This window comes from Cladophialophora immunda (genome assembly GCF_000835495.1).
Source record: "Cladophialophora immunda strain CBS 83496 unplaced genomic scaffold supercont1.4, whole genome shotgun sequence".
Taxonomy (NCBI): Eukaryota; Fungi; Ascomycota; class Eurotiomycetes; order Chaetothyriales; family Herpotrichiellaceae; genus Cladophialophora; species Cladophialophora immunda.
Window position 1 is genome coordinate 1,809,860 of NW_015622544.1, and position 13,801 is coordinate 1,823,660.

General features: G+C 52.9%; 4 protein-coding genes across 5 annotated transcripts; 2 read left to right on the top strand and 2 right to left on the bottom strand.

Moving 5' to 3' along the window:
• Positions 1-32: 32 nt before the first annotated feature.
• PV07_07036 (uncharacterized protein) lies at positions 33-682 on the top strand. The gene has a single exon (XM_016394080.1). The coding sequence runs from the start codon at positions 132-134 to the stop codon at positions 609-611; it is 480 nt and encodes a 159-aa protein (XP_016247499.1). The 5' UTR covers positions 33-131; the 3' UTR covers positions 612-682.
• A 342-nt stretch (positions 683-1,024) lies between these two features.
• PV07_07037 lies at positions 1,025-2,407 on the bottom strand. Of its 2 annotated transcripts, XM_016394082.1 has the most exons (3): positions 2,169-2,407; positions 1,430-2,110; positions 1,025-1,366 (listed from the first exon to the last, which is right to left on the bottom strand). In XM_016394082.1, the coding sequence occupies exons 2-3, from the start codon at positions 1,712-1,714 to the stop codon at positions 1,109-1,111; spliced, it is 543 nt and encodes a 180-aa protein (XP_016247501.1). In that variant the 5' UTR covers positions 1,715-2,110; positions 2,169-2,407; the 3' UTR covers positions 1,025-1,108. The 2 variants fall into 2 exon arrangements, with proteins under 2 accessions (XP_016247501.1, XP_016247500.1); XM_016394081.1 differs by having other exon boundaries at positions 1,430-2,407.
• Positions 2,408-3,200: 793 nt separating this feature from the next.
• On the top strand, positions 3,201-5,183 carry PV07_07038 (uncharacterized protein). Its single transcript, XM_016394083.1, has one exon. It carries the CDS (start codon positions 3,854-3,856, stop codon positions 4,853-4,855), a length of 1,002 nt encoding a protein of 333 aa, XP_016247502.1. The 5' UTR covers positions 3,201-3,853; the 3' UTR covers positions 4,856-5,183.
• On the bottom strand, positions 4,986-8,179 carry PV07_07039 (uncharacterized protein). The gene is made up of 3 exons (XM_016394084.1): positions 7,939-8,179; positions 7,836-7,888; positions 4,986-7,783 (listed from the first exon to the last, which is right to left on the bottom strand). Exons 1-3 carry the CDS (start codon positions 7,988-7,990, stop codon positions 5,615-5,617), a joined length of 2,274 nt encoding a protein of 757 aa, XP_016247503.1. The 5' UTR covers positions 7,991-8,179; the 3' UTR covers positions 4,986-5,614.
• Positions 8,180-13,801: the final 5,622 nt, after the last annotated feature.

The following is a 13,801-nucleotide window of genomic DNA, read 5'->3' on the forward strand; positions in this document are numbered from 1 at the left end:
AAACGTCCTTCGATGTAGAGAGAGCAGGACAAAACCACTCACCCAACGCAAGACCACCATGTGAATATTACCAAGTCTCTTGGAGGATGAGGCTCCGAAATCATTGTTGAATCCCTCCGGAAACTCCCACCATGGGTAAATCGAAGCCCCCCAAGAAGGACTCCCAGGTGCCACAAAAACACCTTCACTCCAGATTATCCTACCTCCATCAGGCCGCAACATATTTAGCAACAGTCGGCAGCCATAATGGACAGCAGAAAGCCACCAAGTCTGCGGAATGCACATGGTCTGTGGCGGATAGGGATTTGACCAATCAAGGCTCCGTCGAGGCCACCCGACTACTGATGCACCTCCGAGGAGTCTCTCGAAAGTCCCAGATCCGGATTGCTCCAAGAGTGAAGCATTCTATCTGCAAGTGCTGCGATGTACTCTTGATTCCAGGGGAAACGATGACAGAGAAGCTTGCGAACCCGAGCAAAGGGGGCAGGAAATCATGGGCAGACGTGTACGAGATTCATTGCGACAAATGCGGGACTATCAAACGGTTTCCTTGTCGAAGGAAGTCAAACCAGACCGGGCGGGAAGAGGCGAAACCTGTTGCAGAGGCCTAGGTCAAAATAAACATTTGCATTGATTCCAATCATCCAGCTTTCCGTCGCCTCAAATTCCAAGTTGCCCATGCCCCAACCGTGTCTGTTTTGCGGCCTGAGCCACGACATCTCTATCGGAGGTAACCCATCCAGAGCGCATGAGATCGAAGAACTCGTCATCATCTGCCTTCCAACGCCAAAGGGTCAAAGTTTTCATGCAAATCGCACAGCAAAAAGTCCCACTCAATACTCGTACATTCATCAAGCATGACCTCGTTAACTAATGACGTGCCGTGAGGCTTCCATCTCTGCATTCGCCGTCGAAAAGGTGGTAAAACAAAGTTGAGACGCCAGGGACGAGAGCGTCGAGCAGAAATTTGACTCCCTCCCCCGCTGTGAGATGTGATCGAGAGAGTTTGTCCCCCCCCCCCCCCCCCGGCGGGGTCCCAGTCCTTCGTAGAATTATAGTTGCTTGTAAAGTTCAGGATCGCTCAACGTCCCGAGAGACCAATTGCACTTCAGCGCCGAGGTCGTGCTCCGCCAGAGCTGTGGCCGCTTGGACGACTGCGATCGAGCCTGTCACTCAGCTCGTCCACATTGTTTCTGATGCCCTTTATCTTGTCACGAATTCGCTTGATTTTCTCAAACTCTTCTTCGAGCTTGTCTATCTCGGCCATGATGCGCCGCATCCTGACAATCTCATTTTCTGCATTCTGCACGACGCCTCCAGCTCGGCTGCTGGAGTTTCTGACTGACTGTTCGGTGGCATCTTCGAGCTACATGACGGTTAGTCTTTGCACGGAGAATTTTCCAGGCAGATGCCAGGCTGGAATGCATACCTCGCCAATCCGTCGCTGGATACTCCTCATCACATTCTCCAGGTGCGCATATAAAGCCTGCAGACTATGGGGATCTAGCATAATCCGCCCCGGGACGCTTTGGCTGCTGGCGGCACTGACCGCACGGGAGCTAGGCTGCGACTGCCTGCTAGTGCCACGACCACGGTCGGGCATGCCGCCTTGATGACTTCGCTGGGCCAGGATTTGTTGCTGTTGTCGGAGGAGAAACAACTCAGATTGAGTTAAACCCAGAACGGAGTCGGCGACTGACTGAGTCGCGGACATGGACGTCCCGGGCGGGCAGCAGAGACAGCAGTAGAAGTGACCAATCTAAGCGTTGAGGCAGATGAGCTTCGACAGGTACCCGTGGTGGTCAAACGGCACATAGCAGTTCTGAGAGCTGATAGGTTTGCGAGAAGCCGTCAAGAGTGGTGCAAGAGGCACCAGACAGCGAACGAGCTGCGAGATATGGCAGTCGGGATGAGCCTGGTCATTGTAGCTTTGACGTATGGATGGGCGCGTCGCTAGCGACCGCAGAGCCTCAAGTTTGGCGAAGCGCTCGCAAATCTGGCTGTCTCAGACACACGGCTGACTGGGATTTTTTTTCTGCTCTCTTTCTTTTTTTTTGGGCTTCCTCTCCTCACCCCTCCCAGGATCCCGGCGGCTGGTGGTGGAGAGACCCTATTTAACGGTGAGCAGGCGGTTCGGGTTCAGCTCATGCCAAGAGGGGTAGGACAACAGTCGGCAGAGCAGTCGATGAAAAGCGTGCTCGGAAGAGCAGCAAACTAGAACCAGGAGACGAGACTAGGCGCGGAAACGGCAACGGGAGCGGGGATGGCGACGGACGAGACGGTTGAGGAGGAGTGTTGTTTCATCGCCTGCAACGATGACAACCGGGAGGTGTGAGGAATGGATACGACGCAGGGTAAAGGAGAAACTGAAAAAAACAATTGAAGCTGCTGAGCTGAGAAAGGCGAGGGAAAAGAGGAGCGCGGCTATCGCAGGACGGTTAGGGTCAGTAGGTACTTCCTTTGATGGGCCCTCAGCAGCCTAGTGCCTGGCTAAGGAGCAACAAGGACAAAGAGTGATCGTGGGGACAAGCAGGTGACCGACCTTCACAGCACCGTGGGATGGGCAGAGAACATGTTCGATTGGCTCTGGAGCCGTGGTCTTTGTTAGTTTGGTAGAGGAGGATCATTTTCGTGGGGCACGAATGGAGGAGAGCGAGTAGCAGCAAGGCAAAGAAGACAACCGACATGGGGTGGGGAGGGGGGACGGGGGGAGGGTGCCTGGCTGTTGGATCTTGATTTGAGCATTCCGAGAAACAAGCCAGTAGTAGTGAAGGGGGAAGTAGAAGGCGAGCGAAAGAGCGACGAGAGAGGGAGACGGGAAGCCTTTTGGAAGACGACATTGGCAGAGTCTCTGCCGCACTCTTGAGATAACGACGAGGTAGCCGCCGGATCAAATATGGCTGATATTGTCCACAAGGATAGGGGGTACCACTGTGTATGATAATAATAGAGTATAAGTCAGAGTAACCACCAGAGAACACTCTTCTCATAAGACTGTGCCATTTATTGGCGACTTGGGCTCGACGGGCGACAGAGAGCAGAGGGCGGAGGGCAGAGAGAGCGAGCTACAGCTACTGACTGCCCTTCTTGACCGTCTTGATTCTGGTACCTCGTATTATGCAAGACTACCTAGGTACCACTTTCTCTCCTAGCCCTCACACCTGCTGGCTTGTCCCAACCAGCCTCGTTCGTGCCTCTGCTTTACATCCAAGGCCTGAAGTCGGTCACACCTGCATCTGAACTGCCTGCGCCCGCCTTTGACTACGGTATCTGCAGGTTGTCTCCTCAGAACAAGTTGACGATCAGGACAGCCACAGCGCTGTGCTGTGCTGTGCTGTGCTGTGCTGCCAGTGCTTGTGACAGACTCAGAGCAAGCTCCAATGACCATTCTCTGAATTGGTTCACGCGGGCGAGCCTAGCTGTTCATGCAGGAGTCAACGCTTCCCAACAGGTAGCTGCATCTGCCACTGCAGCACTACTGCAACCCACCCATCTTTTGGCATCCTCTTGATCTCGACACCCTGCAGCCGACCCGGTAGCCCTCCTGGATCCTGCCTCTTGGGTTCGTCTGCTTCTGACCGGTGAGACCCAATGTTTCATGGGTGCAGGTGTGACACCAAGCAACCCCAAGAGGTGACTGCAATCAATCCAAGTCTGGCAGCTCACTTAGTCAAACCCGCCCTCGACTGCAGAATTGGTGCTACTGCACGCGCCTACGGCCCCGGCCGGTCCTTTTTGACATCTGACGTCGTGTTGCAGGTCAAGAAACTTTTTAGTCAACAGCCATCCACCCCGAGTTCGCCGTATCGTTATCCTTTGGATTTGCGATTTGTGAATACAATCCCCACACTCCATGGCGCGAGACAAGGAACGATCTGTCAATCCTGCGCAACAACAGCGCAAGCTCGAAAAGGCAAAACAGCTGAAAAAGAGTCGGGCAGAGCTACAAGCCAGGCGCAATGAAAAATTGGCCCGCCGAAATCCCGAGCGCATCCAACGCCAAATCGAGGACCTCAAGGCTCTTGAAGCAGCGGGCGATCTCAAACCCAGAGAGCGGGCCATCCTAGAAGATTTGGAACGAGATCTCCGTGCCGTCCGAAAAGCCAGAGAAGCTCTGGGCGACAAAGCTCCCAACTTTGCAGGGCAACCACGCCGACGAGAAGGCGAGGGCAGTGGTACCACATTAGGCAAGAGAAGGCATGATGGCGAGCGCAAATACCATCAGCCGAGACAAGAGTCATCAGGTAGTGACACCGACGAATCCGTCCGCCGCATTCCCATGCCAGAAGATACACCGCCACCTATCCCGCGGGAGTTGAGGCGCTACTTCCCGCGCAACGAAGACGGTGGTGACAACAACCCTCAACAACCGACCGCACCGAGCAGACAACTGCCCATCAAACCTGGAACGAAGCCCGTGGAAGTCAAGACCAAATACGAAAGTGCCCCGCAGATCCGCGATCTCCGCAAAGAAGCCGTCAATAGATTCGTCCCCAATGTCGTACGCAAGAAACAGGAGGCTGCAAAAGGTGGGCCCACCGGTCGCTTGATCGAGCCAGAAGAGATGGATCGACTCGAGGCGGAGGGCTATCTGGGCAAGACGGATGACTGCAGGACACAGACCGCGACAACCACGGGCGACGGAGATGTGGACGAGGATGCGAGGAGGCTTGCGGAGGAGGAAGAGCGCTTTCTTCATGAAGTACAGATGCAGGATCAAGCAGACGACGGAACTGAAGACGTCGGCCCGCGCGAGGACGCAGATGAAGCGAGGCGTCCCAGAGAGACCCTGGAGTCACAACGCAACCCCCGTCGAAACGTGGAACTTGAAGAGGTCGAGGATGAGGACGGGTGAGTGACCGACCGACCCAGCCAGACCAAGCTAGAGGAGAGAAGAAGGAAATGAGGGGAACTCGGGCCTGGGAGCCAGGCTCGTTCGTCCGCTCTCATCTCCTTCTAGGAAGGCTCCTGACGCCATCGAAGCTGTATACAAAACGAGCCTGGTTCTAATTCTCATACGGGCGTCCAACTGTAGAGAGATTGCTTTGGACTCTAGAAAGGTCGCATACATACATACAAGGCCATGTTCTAGTCCAAGTAATGCCCTGATGAATCATCAAGACTCCGAGTGTCGTGCAAAGCAGACGAACAACTAGAGCGTGCTTCTTTCATCTGATCAATCCAACTCCCCCGTCAATCACAAAAAATCAATCCCTTGGCGGCGTCCGTTTAAGGATCCCTCAAACGCCAAAGCGCCATCGTGGTCTCCAGAGTGATAGTCATGCGCACGCTTTTCCAACACCATCATTGGATCCTCATCAACGGTTGTAAACAAAAGAAACAGAGCTCAAAATCTGTACATAGTGCCCGTCACTCCATCTCGAGTAGCAACGGCCTGCTAACGATCGCCTCGAAGCAACAATTGGGGGTAGGGCTGTCCTTTTGTCTTCGGGTCAGAGACTCTGGAGACACCGGAAGAGCTAAACCCCCAGACAATGATTTTCCAAATGGCATCCATGGCCGATCATATCCTGTCAGATCGACTCTTTACGTTGTCGCATGATCGTCGTTATTCCATCCTCCGCGCATAAAATCGACACAAGGGTTTGGAGAATCACCGCATAACCCGCACGGATTTGACATCTTTCTTCAGGAAAGGACTCGGCATCTCATCCCCAAAGATTTCTGGGTCCCAAACTGGAACAGGAGGTAGCTCTTTTTCACTTCTCTGTTCCGGCATAGTCTTCGCTTTTGTATTCAGGTGGCCTCCAGCCCGAGCCTGAGCAAGCTCCACGAGCGTCCGGCCTCCAATACCAGTGCCAGTGACAGCGTCTCGGCCGCCTCCGAGCTTACTAGGGAGCCGACCAGCGGTAGTTGCTGCTCGTCTGAGTGGACTAGTGCTTCCTTCCTCAGCGATGGCATGCTCCCTGAGGTCGTTTCGGCTTGGGATCTTGCTGAGACGGCGATTAGGGCTCGTGGCCTTCACTGCCGCGGATCTCAAATCGCCGTCTGTGGTATTCCGTGGGATACCTTTAATGGCATTGGCGATGTTTGCCGAAGCGATCCCAGCTCTGACTTGTGCTCCTGTGTTGCTGGACGGGAACAAAGTCGGCTTCGCGATCAATTTCTGCATAGTGGCTGTCGTGTTCTGTCTCAACATCGCCGGTCTGTTCTTCAGTGGCAGTGGTGCAGGGTTCTTGAACGGGTCAGTGTTGGCAATGTTTCCTTTCAGTCTCGTGGGACTCGCCAATTCGGGGAACCCATCATCGTCCGAGTCTTCTGGGGGTTCAATGTTCTCTTCGTCGGACGAATAAGCTAGTTGTGGCTCCCAACGAGCCTTTTGGCGTGCCGCTTCGGCAAAGAGGTTTTTCGCACCTACGGCAGTGACCGTCGGGTTAGCGGTTGCCTGCGCTGCAGCATTTCGACGCGGAGAGAGTGCCAAAGAAGAGATGGACATCGGTGATGGTTCTGACATCTGAATGTCGACAGGAGAGTCGAACGTGGTCTTGGACCGAGCAAAAGGTGTTTTCGCCTTCTTTGGCATTGGTTTAGTATTCGACGTAGTTGGTGAGTTGATTGAAAGATCCGACAGGTCGGTTATATCTGTGGTTGACGGGAAATCTTCCTCCCCCGCAGTGTTGACTGACGAGGAAGGATTCAGGTTCTCTTTGTCGAAGGCTCTCCCGGGGGGGTTTTGGATTTCCCTCAGTGCTCGAGCTTCTGTTGAGTATTTCTGCTTAACCAAGACATGTGCCACACGCTCGTCGACCTCCCTGTCGAACTTCTTTCGGAGTCTCTCTAGCTCTAATTGAACTTGTCGGTCAATTTCAAGTCGAGCCTTGACCTCCCACTCGCGACGGAGCTGGGCATCAATCTCTACCTTCAACGCAGCTCTATCTGCTTCGAGTGCAGAGAGTCTTTCTTCAGCTTGTCTGACCTTGTAGTCTGCAATCTCCTCCCTGGTCTTCAATGTCTTTCCTATGGTGACCATCTCTTGCTGTCTCCGCGAGAGCCACACGTAAGGTACAGTCAACAGTGAGCTCGTGTCCGGCCGGTGCATTGGATTTGTCTTGAGACAGTTCGCGATGACATTTGCGAGGTCCTTCGAGTAGACGGATGGAATAGGTTTGAAGTCTCCCTTTCGGATCCGCTGAACGAGTTGCAGGTGGGAGTTCGCGTTGAATGGGGGCTCCTTGGTGCAGAGTTCGTACATGATGCATCCTAGAGACCATATATCTGAATACAGAGTGTATTTCTCGGCCGCACAGATCTCTGGTGACATGTAAAAGGGTGTTCCAACATAAGTCGAGGCAAAATCATGCGACTGCATGATCTTCGACAGTCCAAAGTCGCCGAGCTTGACTGACTGGTCGTCTCCCAGGAATATGTTCTCTGGCTTGAGATCTCGGTGCAGAATCATTTTGCCTTTGTTGAGAGGTCGGGTGTCGTTCTGTCGAGAGAAATCACTTCCAGGCTCGGGCGGGTCGATTCCATAATGGCAACGGTACAGAGCCGTGACCAGTTGGCTGAAAATCCTCCAGACAAACTCTTCCTTGGCGTACTCGTTCTTACGTCTGAGTTCTTTGATGACACAGCCCAGATCACCACCACCACAATATTCCATATACAGGTATAGCTCTTGGGTCTGTCTGAGATGCTCGCGGTGGAAGTATCCGACAATGTTGGGGTGACTGAGGGAGGCCAGGATGGAAAATTCCGCATGTAGTTGATCGCGTTCCTTTTGAGACATCTTGAGATAGTTGATCTCTTTGCGGCACAAAATCTGTGGGTTGTTAGACCGTGGACAATGGGTCATATGAGGGGAGGAGGCGTACATGGCCATCTTGCTTCCGACGAACTTTGCGAATGATCCCGAATGCACCACGACCTAGACTGTCAGCAAGAAGAAGCAAACACTAGAGCGCAGGTGGAATATACCAATAATCTCTTTGACCTCGTACTTGTCGTTATCGGCAAGCTCGAGGGCCATGGCGACTACCCACGGAACAGATTCGACAGGCAGGCGCAATTAACGACGACTTGTCCGGTTATGACAGAAGGAGCATTGCCCATGCATGAAACAGTGCCCGGTCACAGAGCAACAGTGCTTTGTCTGCGAATTGTGCGATAAATATTAGAGATGGACCGTCTGGACGAACAAGTGGAAGCGTGTGTCTGCCGGTGAGTGTCTCACTGTGTGTGGGAGAGAGAAATCCAATGCTCGATATTTACCCGCGCGTTGCGGGGCAACGAGCGACGATGTCATTAACCACTTTCACCATCACAACATCCACAACTTACTCGCAGCCCTCTACGCACTGTATTCTCCCCCCAATAACCTGCAGGGGGACAAGGACAAACAATACAGAATACAAGTTGGCGCCTTAATGGACCTGCAAACGTGAAAGGCCTGCACTTACGCCACAATGCAACAGAGAGCTCCAGGTCACGTGTCAAGCCTGCTTCCCTCCAGCAAAGTCTGTCTCCAATGTTGTGCATATTGTATAGCACTGATGCGAAAGGGAGGTCCCAGAATGCTCATGTACTTGTGAATTGGGTTGTAAATTGCTAACGTGCATCTCCTTCGTTCAAAATATGGTTAGCACCACTCACGGACCGATTGTAAGATAGCAGCTCGCATTTGCACCCCACATGCTATCGTCGTCCAGGCAGCCAGTTTGTTGACTGTGGCTCAAGATGATCCTGCGAAAGCGATGCAACAAACTCACCCTTCAAGTCACCCAGTTCAGCGGTTGTGAAGCGAACGGCAAGAATTCTGAGCCTTCCTTGGGCGGGCGAAACGTGAAGGCAGCGACAAGACCGGCCATGTCGCTCAAGCTCAACGAGTGAGGACCAGGTTGACGCAATGGTACCTCCGACTCGAGAGGAAACGTGGTTGCCCAGCATGGGAAGGTAGGAATGGGGATGGAGTCGAGGAAGTTGGGTCAGAGCGAGAATATCTTTGGATCTTCTCACCAGCTTGCCCCTTTGTGGAGCAGGCAAACTAACTGGAGACCAATGCTGCAACGCGCCTCGCATGCATTTGCCAACTGGTCACAGCAACAAGGGACAGGATTGATACGGTATTGCTTTGAACGTTTGTGAGAAAGCAGTGCTTTGACACTTTCGTATTTCTGGTTGGAACTCAGGTATTGGGACTTCCTTGAGCTGCCTTACTAAGATGCAAAGAACCCCAAGCAGATCAGCGACGATCCGACGGGGGTTCTCATCACGCCAACCAAACATCGCTCACCACGTGAGGATTTAGGCCAAATATCAATCAAAACCAATGGCTGGACTCAGGAAGGTGAGTCCATATTGGATTGAGGCAAGACGTCAAGTCATTGGGCTCTCTGGTTATGGCGTATGAAGATCCCGTCGCAAGAGAGTCGATCAGGAAGGCGGAATCGTCATTACGGGTTTGGTTGGTGTGAGGGAGGGCCCGGCCTGCTCAACTCTTTTGTGAGCTTGATGTCAAGACACCCCATCCATCCTCCACATCGCAGGTTATTGCGACAGCGGCTTTCATGATGGAATCACCAATATGATCATCACTGAGGCCACCCCCAGACTGTTTGAAGCTGCGGCTGACTTGAACGGCGATACGCTATTGTTCTGGGTTATACTCCTGTTAGACGGCACTGGCTTGGGTGCAGATCGTTACCGTTGATCGTCGGTGACAGTGCATGATGACTCGTATTTCCCCTTACCACTCACAGGGAGAACGCATCCTGATCGTCCTAAAGTTACCTGGGATGCGACTTGCACCGGGCAGGCAATGGAGCGAACTCTGCGGCGCTTCAAACTCTGGGAATGAAGGAGCCCACCCCTCATTGGACAGTTTCCTGGTAGGCATCACGCCTCCCACAATCACCCAAGACAACGAACCAGCCTCCCGTGGACGAGGATGATCTCTCGCGCGGCTGCCAACGCCGTCGGTCGGGTTGGTCAGCCAGCCACGGACAATGCCTGGGAGTCTAGAAAAGGATGTTGAAATTTCATCTCGGCTTTAGATGCATGCTTCTGGGGATGCTCTGTACGTCAAACGGACCAGAGACGGTCAGGGTGGAGGGGAAAGTCCTGGATCAGTCCAGCGAACAGGTCCACAATTGCAATTGTCACTCCTCCCGTCTCACGGTTATTCTTGCCCAACAGCTTGCTCTGTACTTTTCGGGGACCCGGGGATTTCGGGGTTCTAACATGACCTCGAGAGCCACAATGACTGCACTAACCGAATTGGTTGGGGTGGATTTCGTGAGACCACAAGGGTGCGATTCTGAGGCCTGGGCACGCTTGCTAATCGCCAGCCGATGGGAGTGGACACCGTTTTTAGCCATGTCAGCCTGGAAGGAATCGGACCAGGTGAGCCTGGAATGGACCTGCAGGTGATCGAAATGAGCATTTGGGGTGACAGGCCTACGCTTGCTCGGAAACGCCTTGTTTCAGTGCCTCGAAGTGCTCGTATCCTCCGTTTGGTCTGTGCAGAGGGATCGAGAAGTTTGACATAAAAGAACCATGTTGCAAATACAAGGGTGGCCTGGTTGTTGACAATAACTAACCTCCAACGGTGCGGCGTTGCCGCAGATCAGAACGTAATTGTGAGGGCACACAAGCGGCTCTGTGAGGACATGGCCAGCACTGGAACTCCTGGGTGTTAACCTTGGTGAGCCTAGCAGAAAATGGGTCAGAGCAAGCCAAGGGGATGCAGAAAGGCCTCGAACCGGGTTAAGAGGTGGATATCACAGAGTAGTCTCCTCTCTTGGGGTGATGGATGGCGTGCTCAGATTTCTAGGCTGAGAGGCTGACTTCGAGGATGATCAGGGGAGCTTCTTCTCGCAGCAAGTGGGACCAGAAAAGCAGCCGTTCCAGGGATGGCTGCCACGTGGAATTGTTAGCGGGGAATTAATCCGGCTGGCTTGAACGGCCTTGTCCATCACGTCTTAGCTTGGGGACGGCGCGTCCAGTAGGATAGCCTAAGAGGCTAGCTGCTCGAAGCGCTCGATCACAGGAATTTGCCGGGATTTGTGACCTGTCACCCGAGCCAGGTAAAGGAGAGACACGGACAAGGGAAAGCGTGATGAGTAGCCGAATACGAGGATTGGTGGTAAAAGCATGCAACCCGGACCCGGGCACTCCCAGCATACCTGTGAGGTCGAGAGGATTTAGGCTCCCTGCTGGGGAAGGCTAAGCCATGGAGCAAACGAGCGGCGCCCGGGGTTGGAAAATGAGAAGGACCCACGACACAGAAAGGCTGCAGTAGTGATGACCATGATGATCCGAGACCAACCTGCACAGGTTTGCTCTCAGCGCTTGCTCCCCGAAGGATCTTCAGGTAGTTTGTGCGGTAACCCAGGAGGCAGTATGGGCTTGGACAAAAGCTCTTCTGAAGGGTATGGGTAGTTCTTGCTGGACACTCAAACTCGCGCTCGACCTACCCAAGCAGGACGAGGTAGTCTTCTGTCAATTGGAAAGCACTGCTAAATGATTAGCCCACAAATCTTCAGCTCCTCCTGACGCCAGCGCTTGTCGGACCTCCAGGAAGCTCGGAACATTCTCGTTTCTAGAAGGTTGGTTTCAGGCTGTCAAGACGACTGTCCATTCCTAGTTCGGTAGCCGACTTTGTTAGATAACAGTCGAGAAGGTCCCAGTTCCAGTGTGGATTCCTTTGTCGGGTCTTGTTGATCCGTAACAGAACCTGTCGCTGAGTCTGGCCCCCAATCCGGCTGCCGAGGCAAGCTGTCCTCCAGCACGAGCTGGAGGCGGCTGGCGCTAATTACGGGGTGGATACGAGTCCACGTCCCGGTAGCTCAAGGGAGCGCAAAGCAACCACACAGGAATCATCGATGTTCATGGGTTGTAGGGTGTGCAATTGAGCATGTATAATGAAGGAACTCAGTACCTGGCGATCCTTGCACATCATTTTCAAGGACAGTTTAGGGTGCCGTGGCTGGAGCCATAGCTTGCGCCTCCCAGGAGGGGAGTGGGTGTGACCTCGTATTGAGTGCTTCTTAATGGGGTTTCTGGGCAACCGTTTCTGGGGATTTTGCTGTCCTTACCTATTCCTCCTTAAACCGTCTGACGCCTACTTGGATTCTCGTCGAGTCAGCGACCCTGACTGTCGATCGCAGAGATGAAAAAGACCGCATTCAGATTAGGCTGGACTGCCAGACCAGCTTCTAGTGGCCGGTGTGGATTTTTGAACAGAAGGAGGCACGGAATACAACAATAACAATCCACATGGCCTGATCTCAGATCCGTTCTTGCCGGAAGCGGGGACTGGATGGATGATCTTCGGATGCAATCACATCTTTTGGCCTGCACCAGAAGATATCTTTCGGGACGGTATCTTTCTTTGTCTGGAGTCAATCTTGAGGTTAGTGGGAATTGTATCCGTTCGTCTTGGAATCCAGAAGCCAGATAACCATTTTTGTGTCTGGATAGGCAAATTGTTCAAGACAGTGCACGAGGGCGCGAAGGATTTCAGGGTTCGCGGTCTCCCGGGCAAAGGGTTTCTAGGTAGAAACCAGATCGTCCGCATAGCGCCTGTTAGCTTGTATCAAATTTGTTTTGGGGAAAGCCTGAAGCAGAAGAGACGTGCGAGTACAAGACAACCATGTTACACGAGACTTAGTTGCCACGTGGTCCTCGTAAGAATTGAAGGGGGGAAAAAGAAAGAAAGGTCCAAGAGGGCCGACAAACCCACCTACCCAGCCTATGTCCGTACTATTTGCCCAAGGGGGTTTGTTGAGAGTTTGACCTCTTGTTCCCCGTCTTCACCGTACTTTTCGTCTACCTTAAAGTGTTATTGCACCACGGTGAAGGAGACTAGTGAATGCCAACACAGTAGCTGTTGCCTTTGTTCTTTACATCAGAACCACAGTAATGATGATTGCGTGTGTTGTGCAAGTGTTAGCGAGTCCGCGGAAACAGTTGAATCTAGATGCCCAACAAAAGGCTCCCTACTAGGTAGAAGGGGCCAGAGGTGGCAGTGGGTGCAGGTTGTAGGCGCTGACAAAGCCTCCTGCAGGCCATGTCCTTCTGTGCAACATGGCTCGTAAATTCGATGTTGTTCTTTTTAACGCCTCCCCCTTTGGAAATCGGGGGCAACATTGTGTGCGTTGGGCCAGGCATGCAGTCATAATAATAATAATAATAATAATAGCATGGGGCCGCAGCAGGTGTGCAGGCTAGGTTTGATTTGAACATCTCGCGTGGCTTTCCACGTTGCACGGCGATTTCTGTTCCGATAGATGTCGTTGGGCAACGAACGCGAACCTCAAACCGCCGGTGAGAAGGCGGACCACAGGGCATGTATCCTTTTCATCTCGCGTCAACACCATGGTCCGTCCAGGGTAAGGACACAGTGCCCCGCAAGCGATCGCAGATTTCAACCATGTCGTGTTGTGGAGCTGCTGGGATTGAGAGAGACAGGGAATATATTCCTGGACGGTGACAACCAGCCGTATCAGGAAGGTCACCACTCGGGAGCTGCATGGGAAATCATGAGGATGTCACCAGCAGTGTTGTGAAAATAGATTTCATAAATACAGCGTCACATTCCTGACCTGTTTATTTCAGTATTATAGATGTAATCTTTCCAAAGTTCCTGGGAGCCAAGGAGCTAGTTTATTAGCGTTTTCCTAGTAAACTAGTTCGTGGTTGACCCTTCAGGAGGCATAAAAACCTGCCTGATTTGACGCCCAATAGGCCTGTGTGCCTTGAGAATAGGGCCCTATCTGAGGGCCTATCTGCGTGCCAATCTGCGTGCCAATCTGCGTGCCAATCTGCAGTTGCGACTGTG

Excerpts from the sequence above, each read along its gene's own strand:
- PV07_07036 (XM_016394080.1), top strand. The coding sequence starts at position 132 with ATGGGTAAATCGAAGCCCCCCAAGAAGGACTCCCAGGTGCCACAAAAA.
- PV07_07037 (XM_016394082.1), bottom strand. The coding sequence starts at position 1,714 with ATGTCCGCGACTCAGTCAGTCGCCGACTCCGTTCTGGGTTTAACTCAA. Across the intron at positions 1,367-1,429 it reads TCCAGCGACGGATTGGCGAG|CTCGAAGATGCCACCGAACA; the intron begins GTATGCATTCCA and ends ACCGTCATGTAG.
- PV07_07038 (XM_016394083.1), top strand. The coding sequence starts at position 3,854 with ATGGCGCGAGACAAGGAACGATCTGTCAATCCTGCGCAACAACAGCGC.
- PV07_07039 (XM_016394084.1), bottom strand. The coding sequence starts at position 7,990 with ATGGCCCTCGAGCTTGCCGATAACGACAAGTACGAGGTCAAAGAGATT. Across the intron at positions 7,889-7,938 it reads CGAGGTCAAAGAGATTATTG|GTCGTGGTGCATTCGGGATC; the intron begins GTATATTCCACC and ends CTGACAGTCTAG. Across the intron at positions 7,784-7,835 it reads GTCGGAAGCAAGATGGCCAT|ATTTTGTGCCGCAAAGAGAT; the intron begins GTACGCCTCCTC and ends AACAACCCACAG.